General features: G+C 40.5%; 1 protein-coding gene across 5 annotated transcripts in view; it reads left to right on the plus strand.

Annotated features, from left to right (window-relative positions):
* The first annotated feature begins 1,073 nt into the window (after window positions 1-1,073).
* ppargc1a (peroxisome proliferator-activated receptor gamma, coactivator 1 alpha) overlaps window positions 1,074-15,805 on the plus strand; it is a 52,731-nt gene continuing 37,999 nt past the window's right edge. For 2 of the 5 annotated variants that reach the window (XM_047385980.1, XM_047385981.1), the window contains exons 1-2: window positions 1,074-1,289; window positions 3,514-3,693. In XM_047385980.1, coding sequence (XP_047241936.1) covers window positions 1,242-1,289; window positions 3,514-3,693 — 228 coding nt within the window. In that variant the 5' untranslated portion in view covers window positions 1,074-1,241. Of the gene's footprint in view, window positions 1,290-1,446; window positions 1,693-3,513; window positions 3,694-15,805 lie in introns of those variants that run through there. The other 3 variants (XM_047385983.1, XM_047385984.1, XM_047385982.1) reach the window with 2 other exon arrangements.

The following is a 15,805-nucleotide window of genomic DNA, read 5'->3' on the forward strand; positions in this document are numbered from 1 at the left end:
AAAGTATTGAACTTAGCTATGAAGACATAAATGGTAAAACAGATACTTTGGATGTTTATTTTTTTTGTGTTTTAAAATTGGGTCCTATGAAGTTACCTTTCCACCAACTTTGCTAGAATAAAGAAGGGAATGAAAGCAGTAACCATAACTAAGAACACTAAGCACTAACTGAATATTCTGAGCCCCAAGATTAAAACTCCAGTTTTTTTGTCAGATTAATTTAAGACAAATACAATAAAAAACACAGAACGTTGTCTTAATTAAAAATTAGATTCATGGATCCATTTAATGCACATAAGTTACTCAGGTGGTAAAACAGGTTATAACAATGCTGAAGTTAATGAATTTAAATTTAGGGTGCCATGTCTGAAACTGCCCCCAAAGTTTTTGTCGTTTTAAATTAAAAAGGCAAAACATTTTTCTTAATATTGTTGACGGTTTTTTTTTTTTTTTTAAAAGCATCTCTAATGTATACTGCTGCCACCATGTTTCACATCCCAAACACACCAAAATACAACTAATTTACCTAAACCTAGCTGATCTAATCCTTCTGAAAATAGAAGGCTAAAGTAACAACAGCAATATAAAAAAAATAACAACAATAATATTAATTTGTTAGAAAGAAGAAATATTTTTTGGGATACTACAGGTACTATGTTTTTACTTTTTTAGGTATCGATATACAAGTTTAAAACAAAAATGCTGCTGCCACCACTGTTTTAGCCTAAATACAACAGATTTACCAAATATCAATCGATCCAATACCTTTAAAAACAGTAGGCAGTAATGACAATAATAATAATAATAATTCGCAACTGAGCCGTGTATCACTGGTGTCTTATCAACTGGTCATATTTCTGGAAATTTGTTGTTTGGCATGTACTGATAAAAGATTTTGTTTCGAACAGATCATGAACTGGTTTTCAGGTGGACATTTTTTGCAGCGCACCAGCGGGATTTTACTATGTTGCGCTGCCAGACTCCGCCCGCTGGCCGCGCGTCACCGGCGAGTGGAGTGGACGCGGAGTCACTCCCCTGCCTACTTTTAATAGCTTTGTCATGTGATGGAAAGCAGTTGTAAGACAGGTGCCCTCGGTTCATTCTCGGCGAGGGGCAGCAGTTGCCTGTGTGAGAGCGAGTGGGAAACGTGTGTGGATTTCTATTTTACTTGATTTTATTTTTTACCCCTTTTTTTTTCCTTTTTGGTTTTTGTTTGCCGGAGCGTCATTCAGTGATTCTGGATGGCGTGGGACAGGTGTAACCAGGACTCGGTGTGGACAGAATTAGAGGTGAGCGCATCTTTTTTTTTATCGTCCTTTTTTCGTCATTCTAGCCCTCTGGAGTTTTTTTAACACCTGGAACGATGGACAAGTCTCTCCTCCTACTCTTCATCTTCTTCCACTGGTGCCGGTGTAGCGCGCGTCTGGACGCGGCAGTTGAGGATGCAAGGGATTTACAGCAAGGGAATATTTGGCATGCGGAGTCTTGTTTTCCACCTCAGTTAAACATGTAGTCGCTGTCAGGCGCGTACGAAGGGTCTTTTTTTCAGGATCACCGCTTTTACCTCCGTACAGGATCTGCGCTTGCAGAGCTGGGGAAGAATCCCTTTCCAGCCGCGGACGGAACGCGCTCCGGGTGTAAAGAGAAGGGGGTCTTATTCATGCCGAAATGACTGAAATGTCTCAGAGTCAGGTATTTCTCGTTTGACAGATGCAATCCTCTAGCGGGTGATAATCTTACACACTGTGCCTTGCTGTTGGGATAGTTTTTTGGTTTTTTTTCCAAACCAGTGAAGCAACGCGATCTGGCAGGAGCATCATCGTTTTTAACGACAGCATCCAGAGCCAGAATTGATGATTTGATATTTAATAACAGTCTTTCTTTTTCCTGTTTATTTGAGCTCCGTTTATTCTCGTGCATCGCCTGGCTTAAGTAAAACCCGATGATAAAGGGATATTTATTAGTCAAATACCAATTCCCCGATTTGCTGGCATCTGGCTGCTTGCTTTATAATTCTTATTTTTGCCATTATAAGTGCAGCATGGCTTCTAATTTTTTTGTATTACTGTGGGCTTCCAGGGTAAATATCAGTAAAAATTGCGTGACTAATTTAGGTATTCTTCAGGAGAGTTTCTGGCTTGGACTGCGACAGTGTACAGCCTTCTCTAAAAAAAAACAACTTATTTTCCATCGATTGCGTGGAATGTTTCCATGTAAAAAGCTTGTTCTCCAAACAAGGCGGCTGCCTACTTCCTCTAATAATCTTCCGAGCAGGTGTTTTCATGCGTGGTGCGTGCGTAAAAATCGCTGGAGCGCTGGTGCATCCTGATCGGCTGGCTGGCGGCGCTATTTCATTAGTTTACCAAGACATGCGTGAGATAACTCGAGTACAGGACGTCCACTCTCTGAATATTTGAACAGTGTGGTTGCGATTTTGTGTTTTGTCTGACTAAATCATGTCAAGGTGGTGAATGGTGGTGGCGCAGTGAATTATTTCGCACCTCTGTGATGCATTGTGCACCGTGACAGTATTCGGATCACAGTCCCGACTGTTGGAAAATCCAATGGAAATGCAAACTGTTACATCAAGATCTGGACGGGCTTTTCTATATTGCACAGCATCTCCCTGTCTCAGTTTTTACCCCTGATGCGAACCCGACTCCCTCTCTTCAGAGGGCAAACGCCCATTACCGCTTCGCCTGGGGATGTATATCTGGTTTATATCTTAACGCCTCCCTGTGGCGTTCATAAACGCCTAATGCGTTTGATCTAAATAATAAACGGGATCACAGGATTTTCCAGGCTTGGATTCGCCATTTGAGGGTTCCTAATCAGTTTCCCAGACTATGTAATATTAGAATAGTCTTTCTGACTTTGGCTAAAATCAGGGTTTATATTTCTGCAAAAAAAGAGCCAGCCTCCCCTTTTTTCCACTTACCAAGGCACCTGTCCTGCTCCAATCTGCAGCCAGGGCCAGACTTGATGATTTGTGTGCCCAGGAAGCAGGAGCAGCTGCTACAAACAGTATACACATTGGCTAGATTACATAAAAGAGGCTGGTGAATAACAAAATGTCAACAGGCAGCGTTTAGTAGCCTGGAGGCCATGGCCTCTCCAATAACAGTGTACGGAGTGTACTGTCGTCAGTGAAGCTAAATGGAAACAGGTTTGCAGTTTCCAGAAAAAAAACAAAAAAAAAACTGCAGCACTGTCATAGCAGGCCTGTTAATAACAAATGAGATAATGGTAGGAAAAGTTATTGATTAATTATAGATTTTAAGAGCACCTAAAAGAGGCAGATGTAGGGAAGTAGTGAATAAAACAAACTTGAGTGGGATGAATTGTATTTTTGTGCAATAACTTACACTCTATCTATTAAGTCAATTCTAAGAACCCATGTGTTAGAAGACTTTTTTTCTTCTGTCAATATAGTCCAGTTGTTTCCCGGGTTGTCTCAAATACTCTGGGTTTTCCTCCTGCCTAGACATCTTTATTGTTTCTGTCTTTCTCCAGTGTGCTGCCTTGGTTGGTGAAGACCAGCCCCTTTGCCCAGACCTCCCCGAACTTGACCTCTCAGAGCTTGATGTCAGCGACTTGGATGCGGACAGCTTTCTGGGTGGCCTTAAATGGTACAGTGACCAATCAGAGATAATTTCCTCTCAATATGGGAATGAAGCATCTAATCTTTTCGAGGTAAGTTGAGCTTACAGAGCGTTCAATTTGCTGTACCATATAAATATTATACATTATACATTATATTGTTTTCACAATGACAAGATTTTTGAATCCCTAAGTTTCCACAAATCCTAATTTGTGGAAACTTGCCCAATATGTAAGCATTGCAGATTTGACTTGTATTCATTCCAGTTTTGATGCTTTCTTAGTTAATGAAAATAGCCTTTACAACATAACAAACTGTTTTAAAGGATCTCCTTTCAATGTAGAGTAAACTAGTTCAGGTTTGATCAGTTGAAGTGTTTTAGATTTTGAATTACAAGCCATGAAATGAACTACAGAGCCCTTAAATCCTGCAAATAGGTCTTGCAGGTTTGAGCCAATAGGAAGTTACGTAGCAGATGTTATCTTTGGCATTGGTAGTCACTCTTGGCTAGCAAAATTGGTATACTTAAGTCCCCAAAATGCTGCACTGAAATGATTTTCAAGTGGAGGAGGCTTCTTAGAAACTTTTGTAACTGAATGTTGTCGTCAAACAGTCTATTAATTTGACTCTGTAAAAACAACAGGACAGCTCAAGGACTAATACATTCAAAGAAGATGCTAACTTCCCCATCATTAGCTAATTGTTAGCCAGCTGTGGTATTCTTACTTTTCTTATATACTCTCCATATCTTGTGTGTCATCATTTATTTTTCCTCTAAGTACCAAAAATATTAATACAAACGGAGTTTGAAAGTGTTGGTGGCTTCTTTGATGCTTTTCTTGCCCAGTTTTGTCCATTAACCCAGTGACAAGTGTCTAGTAGTCAGTTCTATCTTGAGAACAGGGCAACCAAAGAACTATTACTTTTGAAGAAGATGCTAACTTTAGCTTTGTTAGCTGCCATTGGTTGACGAGTTGTGGTACTTTCAGAATCCTTGCAAAAAATGTATCTTTTCAAACTGAATGTCTAAAAATTCTGCAAGACAAAAAAATTTTAAAGTGGTGAAAGTGTGTTTGATGCTTTTGTTACTGAATATTTTCTTTTAGCCAACTCCATTAACACAAGGATGCCAAGTAAACAACTACTTCCTTTCTTAGACATTGGAATCTCAGACAAAATGCATAATGCGTAATATGATATCAAGTATACAAACCTCACCTTCATATCCAGGGCTCATATCCAGCTTACACTCACTTCATCACACAAAGTCACATCCTGATAGCAACTGGATAGCAGTTCTTGAGATGAACAGATGAGAAATATTGGGGCATTTTAGTATCGTTCCTGCTCCATCATTTTACTCTGAAGAAGTTGCTACAGCTGCAGGAAGAATACATGAAGCGTATTTGCTTCGTGCTTCATGGATTAACACCCCACCCCACCCCCCACCCCACCCCACACACACACAGGTAATAATGGAACCCAAACAAATTGTTCAACAACTGTTACCAGTTTACAAACAAAATTTTACATTGGAGTACAAAAGATAAGGAAAATGACGATAAAGCACAGGAGGACCTTTGTCCCCTAGCTTGGCTTCCAGCTGTGACAGTAGGCTGCCTTATCAAAACATTCTGCGTTTATTTCAGCTTGAACTCAGTAATGCGGCACAGATCTGAGAGACTGTGTCCGTAGTAAACCGTGGACATAGGAATGGAGGGTGTTGCAAAACACTCCTTAAAGGCTGGACTGTAAAACTTTAATCTTTGCCCCCTTTTCTCTCCTTCTGGCTTTCTTGATGTTCTCGCCCGGTGGCAAACCAAAGTCCACAGAGGGTAATGATCTGGCCGGGGCCATAAAACCATCAGTCTTGGGGACTGAGTTCTAGTCCCCAGTTCATTATAAACCTTTATCAGTGCCAGAGATAGACAAGAAAGACTGAGATTGGATGCTTTAGCCTCGCCTCAGGAGGAAAAGCCCAGCGTGAGGAGCCAGTGCACGTGCGTTCCTATTGCCCTGTCATGTGGTTACGTTTCCAGGGTCTCTGTTGTGTGTTTTGTTTCTGTGTGAATGTGAACGCATGTCCTCAGTGGTCTTGCAGGCAGCAGTTGATAACATACTTAATCCTTTCCATGTTTGGCTCTATATATCACCTTGCATTCTCCTGCTTTAGACTATCCCAAACATACTAACACCCACACAAAGGAAGGGGTGGGGGGGTCTGAAGTACTAGCTGGTGTGACCATGGCTCCTCTGTAGTCTGTAGAGTAATATGGCTAGCAGCCACAGAGTGACTCTAGAGATGGATAAAAATACCAACAAGAGAGTATGCATGTGCCTGTGCGAGTATGTGTTTCATGTTAACACACAATGGAACTTTGCATCCCCTGATGAGAGAAACTTGCTCTGAGCATGCAGTCCGAATGGGAGCCTATATCCGTGCACCTGTGTGTGCACATGCTCCCACGCACCAGCACATGTGTTTGTGGCTCCACTTAAAGAGAGCAAGTTGCAGCGAGCAGGCCGCGTATTTCACACCCTAAGCAGTCTAAAAAAACTATTGTAAAATCTGGAGGCCATGAAAAGGTTTCAGTCCGCCCCTTCTACTATTCATGTTTTGTCATAGACACAAAATGTTATGTATTATGTATATGTTAGAATTGTATGAGATGGACCATCACAGATTAGAGCATATGACGTTAAAGGAACATGATACGTGATTTAGAATTTATTTTTACAAAAAATGTCAGAGAAAATTATCTTTGTTTTTTTCCGCCTCCGTTTAGTCCGATTCTTCAAATTCAAATCCAGTGCAACCAATTGCCTTAGTCATCTCACTGGGGTCTAAGAGAGATAAAATTGTGGAGATGTACAAAGCAGGGTCAGATTATGAAATTATATCTGCTACTGCAAATTTACCAAGACATGGCCATCCACATAAACGGACAGGCTCCACTTAGTGCAGTATTAAGAGAAGCAGCCAAGAGCCCCATGGTAGCTCTGGAGCTGGTGAGATCCACAACTCAGGTGGGAGAATCTTTTAACAGGACAATTATCAGTAATGCACTCCACAAATCTGGCCTTTATGGAGAAAGCCATTGTAGAAAGAAAGTTAAAGGATGCCCTTTTTGCAGTTTTACCACAAGCTATCTAAGGAACACAGCAAATATGTGGAAGAATGTGTTCTGGTTAGATTAGACCTAAATCGCATATTTTGGCTTACATGCAAAATAAAATGTGAGAAGGAAAACTAAAAGTGTACATCACCCTAAACACCTCATTCCCACAGTAAAACATGGTGGTGGCAGCATCGTGCAGTGAGGGTGATTTTCTTCAGCCTGGAAGCTGGTTGATAAGAAGATGGTTCGAGCTAAATACAAGGTGGTCTAAGAAGAAGACTAGAGGCCAGAAAAGACTTGAGACAAAGTTTCACCAACCAGCGGGACAATGACTCTAAACATACAGCCAGGTTTAGATTAAAGCACATCTATGTGTAAAATTTACCAAATGAGATCCAGAGCTAACTTTAGTTGAGAATTTGTGACACGATATAAAAAATCATGTTCACGGGAGCTCTCCATCCATTCTGAGCTATTTTCCAAAAAAGAAAGTGCAAAAATTTCCATCTTTAGATGTGCAAAACTGTGAGAGACATACCACAAAAGACTTGCAAATGTTAATTGTAGCGAAAGATGGTTCCACAAAGTATTAACTTGAGGGGGCTGAATACTTATACTAAATGCTACTTTGTTGTGGTTTATAACAAAAATCCCATTAAAATACATTAGTGTTTGAGGTTGTAACAAGACAGAATGTGAAAAAATATTTTTGCAAAGCACTGTGTTTAGGCTGCGATACCTGTTTCAAATTAAGTAACACATTTATTTGACCTTTTTCCTTTTTTTTCTCACATACTTGGAGAGTTACTAGTCACCATATGAAGCTTTGAGTTAATCGTACAGCAGGGCCAGCTAATCCAATTTAATCTGACGGAGGAAAGTTTGATGCTTGGCAGGAATCAGAAGGCTGGGGCAGCAGCTGCACTTCTTGCACCTCCTCCACATTGGCCTCTGCACAGAGGAGAGAAACATCCATGGAGAAGTTAAAGATTTATAGAAAGTGCTAATAAATGTCCAGATTACAAAATAACTGCTAGAGGGTTCTTTACTTTGCTTGCATTTAATCTCCACCTCTCTGGCATGCATAATGCACTGTAGCGTTCCAGCAGGTAGCAGATTATCAAGGCTGGAGCGACATGTGTAACAGCTGGATGCAGCTGTCACACTGAGGCCCCCTCTTTTAAATACCCCCATCAAAACAACCTGCTCCTTGGATGTGTGAACCTGCATTCACCGGTTCAGTCAGTCAGCTGTTGAAATGACTTGCAGCTTTGTGGGAAAGACAAACACCTGCTGTTTTCTATTGCACTTGGGTCTTTTATTCAGCTTGTGGTTTGATGTGGCATTGTAATAAATGAATAAAGAAGGTTTGAAAAGTTAGACCCCCAAAATAACACCAAAAAACTTTGTGAATGGGGCAATGGACATTTTCTGCATCATAATGTAAAGCAGCTGAAATGCATCTCTTCGTACATGTTCCTATCTGTGTATATGTGTGGTTGTGTTCCGAAAGCAGCACGTGTCCTCAGATCACAAGCTGTCCTCTGGCTGGCCTTTTGCTTCATTCCCTGCCATGGTCCCAACTGTCCCTGACACAAAATGTGGGGAACGATTTGCCACACCCCTTTTAACACACAAACACACACACAAACACACACAGCAGCTATTGCTCCCAGCCCAGGCGTATTTGACACCTCTTCAAAATGAGCCGACCGCGATGGTCTATTTCTGGCTGCAGTTGTTAAGGGGCTAGCTGGTCCAACAAGTTCCCCGTGAACTGCCAAAGATAACAGTACCAGCAGTGTGACCCAACGTCTTTTTGAACCACAGGTCACAACTTGGGTTTCATTTCCAGCCTCAACTGTTTGATTAATGGAAATGTGCTAACACCATGGTTCGGGCTTTTTTGGATTCCGACAATGGACGCCTACCGGTGGCGACTGCATCCCACATACGCAGATGACGACATTTACAGCTGTTGTTGGCTCTGAGTCGGCATGTGTGATTTGGAAGGAAAACTGTCTCTGGGCTTATCTTTTGACATGCTTTCTGCCTTACCACATGTTCCTTTTGTGAGGTACTTCGATGATAGATGGACAGGTGGAGCACAGGGACGAGAGCAGGAAGAAAGAGAGAAGTGAAAGAGAGGAAAACACAAAACGGCACAGGGACAGATGGGTAGGGAAGAAGTTACATGGACAAGGAGAAGCTTGGATGTAAGCCAACCAAACCCAAAGCCTGTGGATTGGAAGTAAAGGTTGTAAGCTTAGGAAGTAGTAAAATAAGATGCCAAAGCTTAAAGCATTACTGTGATATTGACATGCTGTGAGTGTAAACATGTGAGCGCACACATGTTGGTGTGTGTGTTCTTTTATATCGTTCTCAGGATACGGTGGAATGGAATCAGCCTTCAAACAGCATTATGAAGCTTTGTCTCGGTTTAGTTGTGCATTATTGCCCAGATGCTCATGAGCTCAAAGGGGTTCAGAATTTTAAGTGAGATTCTGTTAAGAGGTTATAATACAGCCGATAACTCTCTTGGTGTCTTCCTTTTGTGTGACTTCAGATTAGTCCATACCTAAATCTGATTGAGAATTTGCAGAAAGACAACAAAACTGATGTTTAGAGATGGTTTCAATCTAATCTGACTGAGCGTCTTGCAAAGAACGATGGCCAAGGATTTCAGTCTCTTGATGTGAAAAGCTGGTTGACACACCCAAACAAGCCAGTCATCAAGTTTAAGAGAAGTGTAAAGCAACTTTAGTTTATTAAACAATATCTCTATCTTAAAAAAATCGTACAGAGCATGTTCAGTTTGTTATCTGAAAATGGAGAGAGTATGATGCAACTGCAGACCTACCAAGACAACCAAAACAGTACAGGCTGGGCAGGGGAATAATTTATTTAGAGAAGCAGCCAAAGGGCCCATGATAATTTTGAGGAGCTGCAGTTATCCACAGCTCAAGTGGGAGATCTCTTGACAGGACAACTAGTCATGCAAAAATCTGTGGCGTGTAATAGAGTGGCAAAAACTCCAAGTTTTATTCTTGGTTTTCCACAAGGCATCTATGAGACACAGGATGCATGTGGAAAAAAATGCTCTTGTTAGATGAGGTCAAACTTAAGTTTTTGACCTGCATGAAAAAGGCTGTGTGTGGGAGAAAACTAGCATTGCATATCTGAACCATATCTGAACACAATATCCCTACCGTGAAACATGGTGGTGGCAGCATTATGCTGTGTGAAGGCGTTTAACCAGCAGCGACAGGGAAAGATGTTATGGGGAAGATGAATGGAGTTAAATACAGAGCAACACTAGAAAAAAAACAGTTAAAGGTTGCAGAGACTTTCACTTAACAGCAGAACAACGACCCTAAACACAACCAAAGATACTATAAATGGCTTAAATCAAGCAAAATCACATGAATGAAATGGACATGCTGGAAATGCTTTACGTGTTCTGTTGTCAGTGCATGTTTCATACAAGATCATTGGTAGTGAAAAAGCAAAATTATGACAGTTCAAAGGTACATAAAATCATGTTCATATAAACATTAAGCATTAGGTTTAGCTACTGGTTTTAAAGAAATCTGGATTTACGCAAAATGAAGATGCATAGAGAGTTTTCTACTACAGGTAATTTTAACGGAACTGTCCCAGTAAACAGCACGGCTTGAGTTTGCCAGCTTAGGTAGAACATGCTGGGATGAACATTTTTCCTCAAGCATCCTTGGCTGTTTTGTTGAGACATGCAAGCATATATTAGCTCAAACACTTGTTGGAGATATACTCCTGTGAGCAGAAAGACACACATAGTCCTAAAAACACACATGCAACTGGCAGAAACCCCTTTCTGTCCCCACTTCTACTCCCCTGCTGCATGCCGCTCGCATTCATTTTGCAAATTTATGCTGACATTTGAGTGTGCCACCCGCACCAGTTCACCGCTCCAGCAAAAGGATGTATGAATTATAATATTCAACTGTATAATATGATTTTCTCAAGTGAGTCTTATTAGAATACACCATGCTTTCTTGATCTCAGGTTCCCTGCAGTTTTTTACTGCGCTGATGCATTGTTTGCACTGTCTGATGGAAGAAATCCTCCATCACTGTCAGACCCGGTTTTCAGACGAGGAGCCATGCTGTTTTGTGATGCACAAATGAGAAGGAAGTGTAGACAAATGGGCGCAGATGTATATTAGCGAGGGATGCAAGATATGGGCTGTCCAAGCCCGTGTCATCTCGGAGCGTCTGTCAGATCCACTCCACAACAAGAGCTTCCAACCCACTGTGGGCTCCCTTCTCCCTTCCATTCTCTCTGTCTTCCCACTCCTGAGGCAAAGCATTTGTTCTTGGCTGATGGGAAGTTTGGAGTAGCAGTGGCTGAACAAATATATTCTGGCCCACAAATGTCGCTTCTGGAAAGAACGGCTGGAAGGAAGAAGAGAGCATTGGAGGGAAAAAAATAAGAAGATAGTAAACAGAGAGTTGGATGTGGCCAAAAAAATAAATAAAAAAACATCCCCCTGGGGAATGTTTGGAAAAAGAGCAAGGAAACATCTCTGGGTCTGACGGTTGCTGTTTGGCTGCCTGTTTTGTTCCCTCACACTCTTGATCCCAATGGGCCTCTGCTGCTGATTGATGCATGTTTGGTGTTGCTGCCCCAGCTGATCCCATGCCCCCCTCGGTGAATACCATTCCCTGTTATCACACCGGAGCTGCCAACTTCTGCGTTTATCATGTGTGTCTTTACGTAACTGATACAAAGATCAGATGCTTCTTTGGCTAGACACATTTGTGTGTGTGGTTGGATGGGTGGGTGTGTGGATGGGTGGTAGGCCAAAATTATTATTTTTAGTACCTAGAGTAATCTCCACTAAGAGCCTTTCAGGCCTGTTTCAATTTAACCTGGCCAAAACACTAAGCCAATAATCCCCCCTTCCTCACCACCACCACCACCGCAGCACGATTAATGCTTAGCACACACACACACACACACACACACACACACACACACACACACACGTTGTGACGACGCCATGTAGTAAGACCAACCTCCCTAGATTATTAAATAGTTTATACTAGTTTATACTAGAGTAGGACGGTAAAAACACAATTCCTGGAATGCTGTCATGTAGTGCTCCCAATGCAATGAAAAGATGGGTGGTGTCATATTAAAGATAAAATGCACAGCTAAAAAGAAAAGTGGCAGAGAGGTGTAAAAATGCCAAAGTGAAACAGGTAACTAGTCTTCTGAAAACAATGACAGTCCAGTGAGATTATACAGTGAGGCAAGGAGAGGGTTAAGTGGATCTCTCTGTGAGAGAGTTCAGTTCTTAATACAGTTCTCTTCCAGTAAAACACAGATCAATCCCAGTTTTTTGTGTATTCAGTGGCAGTAATTAACCAGCAGCAACCAGGCTTTTTAAGTACTTACCATATTCTGAGAATTTTAAAACACATTTTCCAGAAACCTTTTATTATAACAGAGTAGGGAGTTAAAGATGGATCCAACTCATGAGCCAAGATGATAAAAAATATTCCGATCATTGCTCAAATGAAATGATAGCAATTTTGGGAGGAAAACTAATAATTCCCATTTCTTTGTTTTTACAAATATACTAAATTTACAATTTACAAACAGTTTTTAATCAACCGGTAATCAGTGTAAAATATACCGGTCAACGTCTCACTGTTGCATTTTTTGCTATATTAAAAGAAGTGTTTCTAATGCCAAAAAAAACTATAAAAAATGTTTAGTTTTTGTGTTTTCATAAATATAAATTGTGTAAACAATGATCTCTAATCAAGTTCAGGTTTGATCAGCCTAATGCTTTTAGATATTCAACTGTAGATAATCACATAATGACCAGGTTCTTAAAAAAATTTGAAATATCACTTTAGTTTAGCTGCGATACGAAATCATGAAGCAGAGGCTAACTGAAGCATCATAAGTGGCTAATGGGTGGCGAGTGGCAGTATACCAATGGTGCTTCCAAATGTGCTTGCAATTGATACTTTTGCAGTTTTGGTGTTTTAATACCCAACTTTTCAGCTGAGAGAAGGAGCCGTCTTCCACGGGATGTTTTGGATCAACTATGTGTCTTGTACCTGTATGGGGACCCACTTGGGGGCATTTTCTACCTGCTTTGACAACTAATGATTTAAAGTAATTTTGAAAAATAAATATCTATCAATCAGTGGAAATAAGGGGCAATAAAAAGACTATTAAATTATATTCAATTTAATCTAATTGTATGCAGGATTTGAGCACATTTGTCATTTATCTCCATAATTCAAGATTGCTGCCACCCAGCCGAGCAATAACTATTTGTTAGCTGACTCTGTCAACCCAGCAGGGCTACTAAAGTACTACATCCTTTCTTACTTCAAAATAGGAGTCTCAAGAAGGTGCAGGGTGTCAAGCACTCACCTTCATATGTAAGTCCCAGAACAATAGCTAACACCAACTTCACCAAATGAAGCCCCATGCTGGCAGAAACTATATAGCTCTTTAAGAGACATACTTTCCTTTGACAAGACATATTGTGGTTAGGGATGCTATATACAGCATTGTATATGTGCTGTGGGGGCGGGAGGATGGAGTTGGCCCTGTGATATTTGTTTGGGTATGTGACAGTGTCATATCGGTGCATCTCTAACTGTGGTGTTTTAGTTAAGACTAAAATAATTCCCTAAAAATCCCTACATCATGGAAAGTATTTGATTATCATGTGTGGGTGCAGTTGGAGAAAGCTATCAGTGGAATGCATGCTAAATAATCAATTTCTACTTTTTAGGGTCAACTTGCAGGGCCTATGCTTATTACATTACAGGACTGTGCACCCGTTTGACTAATTTCCCCTGCTGAGAGTATGTTTGAGAAAAAAAAAACTTTATTCTAGCTAAGCTTCATGATGTGCACTGTATGCCTCTATCTCCAGCTTATCCCCTCACCCCCTCTCCTGAAGCATTTAAGTCTGCACCAGCCTCAAATAGTTCAAGAGGCTCTCTTAGGCTCTGCTGCTGCATGAGCAAGTCGATGCTTGGATGACTCACTTGCCCCTAATCAGTAGCTCCTGAAGTTTAAAGTGAAAGCTTTCATGGGCAGTTTCTCACACCAGAGAGCGAAAACATTACTTTTGCTTTGAAACGCAAAGTATTCATTTATGAAAACATTAATATATATAATATAACAGTAGAGAAGGGTTGTCAGTGCAATGCAAGTCTTACAGATGTGGAAACAAGTTGGATCCTAAACATATAGCTGTTTTGTTTGTGATTTTTATTATACTTTTAGTTTCCAGAATACTGTACTGTGAACCAGTTATTAGCATTGCATCTTTTTGCATGGAGTTTCTATGTTATTTAGTGAATGCATGGGTTCTCTCAACCTTTGCTTCTTCCCCCATTTCAAATAGGGTAGATAAACTGGCCTTTCTAAATTGTCCTTCAATATGACATATATAGGGTGTACCCCACCTCTTGCCCATTGACTGTTGGAGATAGGCAGCAGCCCCCTGTGACCCTGCAAGGACTAAAGGTGCTTTCACACTGGGCAGGGAATGCTGAGAATTTTCATAAATTAATTAAATTTGGTTCACTTTCACGTTGCACTTTTGGAAGAGGACCAAACTGCCTGGTCATTGTTTCACGATTACAACAACTGCTTCGTTGGGGGCGTATTGCCCAAAAAGAGTACTGATCAGATAGAAGAAAAAAGAAAGACTGAAGAAGGTTTCATGCCCTTCATCTAGCTTGTTCACAATGAAAATGGAAATTTTTTTACTTTAATAATTCAATCATTCCTGACCTGGTTTTCATAAGAACCCCAATGTTGCGTTATCCACGGGACAAATGCAAGAGGTTCACTTCTTCTCCTTGGTTCACTGGATAGTCCATTTGCATTCCCCACTGTAAGCCAACCATGTCAGAGTTCACTTGCAAGTGAACCGAGACTTGGCTTTTTTTAAGGACTAGCTATCCGAGGAAATAAACAAACAGAACAAGTCTGGTATACAAATGCCCTAGCGGCTCCAGATGGTTGTTTTTTGGAAGATCATAAACGTTTGTAAAGTAGGCATCGGTCAGCGTGAGATTCTCACGGTATGACATAAATATACTGTGGTTTCACATTAATGCAAGGCTTTAAAACAAAATTGGTTGAATTTATTTAAAATAGCTTGCAATCCAGGTTTTAGCTTACCAAATGTACTTTTTGAACAGTGTTACCATAAAAAGAGCTATGGATGGTGTATCTTTAGGTTGCTTTTTGCAACTGGAAAAAATTCTGAAATAGATGCATTTTTTTTATATGTAAGAGCAAACATGGAGTTTGTAATGAGGACAATGAGAAGAAATATAAAGGAATCAGAGAGCTCCTTTTGGGCAGCTGATACACTGCAACAGGAGGGGAGGGGCAGTGTTGCATTAATCTTTGTTCTGGCTGTTCCTCTTGTATCTTATTAAGAGATGAAACTAAAGGGCTTTAAATTGTTGGAAGAAAATAAAAAAAAACTGTAATTCTTATGAGACCATATTTTTTAAACTACTATATATATCTTGGTTCCTGGTTACCATCATTCAAGTGTCGACCATAATGTCTGTTGTGAACCTATGAAGTTATTTATCTGTGATACAACAGCTGCATCTGTAAAACCCAATCAGTACTGCTCAAATTAGGAAATCTCTGAAATGACTTGTTGATTAGCTCCTTCCAGAAGACCAGGCTTTGTTCAGTAATAACTCAGTGCTTATTGTGGAAGGGAGTTTGAGTGTATGACGCTTGTTATCAAGTGGCCGACAGTCACTGATCATTCTACATTTTCAATCGTTTCATAGTCCTGTAGTGTGTGCAGGTGTGCTGTGTATGCCCTGCAAGATGGAAGCTGTAAAAAACAAACCTTTTGATCCTAAAGAAAAAATATCCAAATATATCCCCAATTACGATTGAACGCAGCTCTCACCGCTCAGTATTGCTGTTATAGAGAAATACTTAATTCGTTCTTATAGAATCCCTGCCTCATGTAGTCAAGCAGGGATTGCATTGACTTATGCCTACAGTTACTTTGATTTTATATTTT

Source organism: Girardinichthys multiradiatus, chromosome 14 (assembly GCF_021462225.1).
Source record: "Girardinichthys multiradiatus isolate DD_20200921_A chromosome 14, DD_fGirMul_XY1, whole genome shotgun sequence".
In the NCBI taxonomy this organism is placed as follows: domain Eukaryota; kingdom Metazoa; phylum Chordata; class Actinopteri; order Cyprinodontiformes; family Goodeidae; genus Girardinichthys; species Girardinichthys multiradiatus.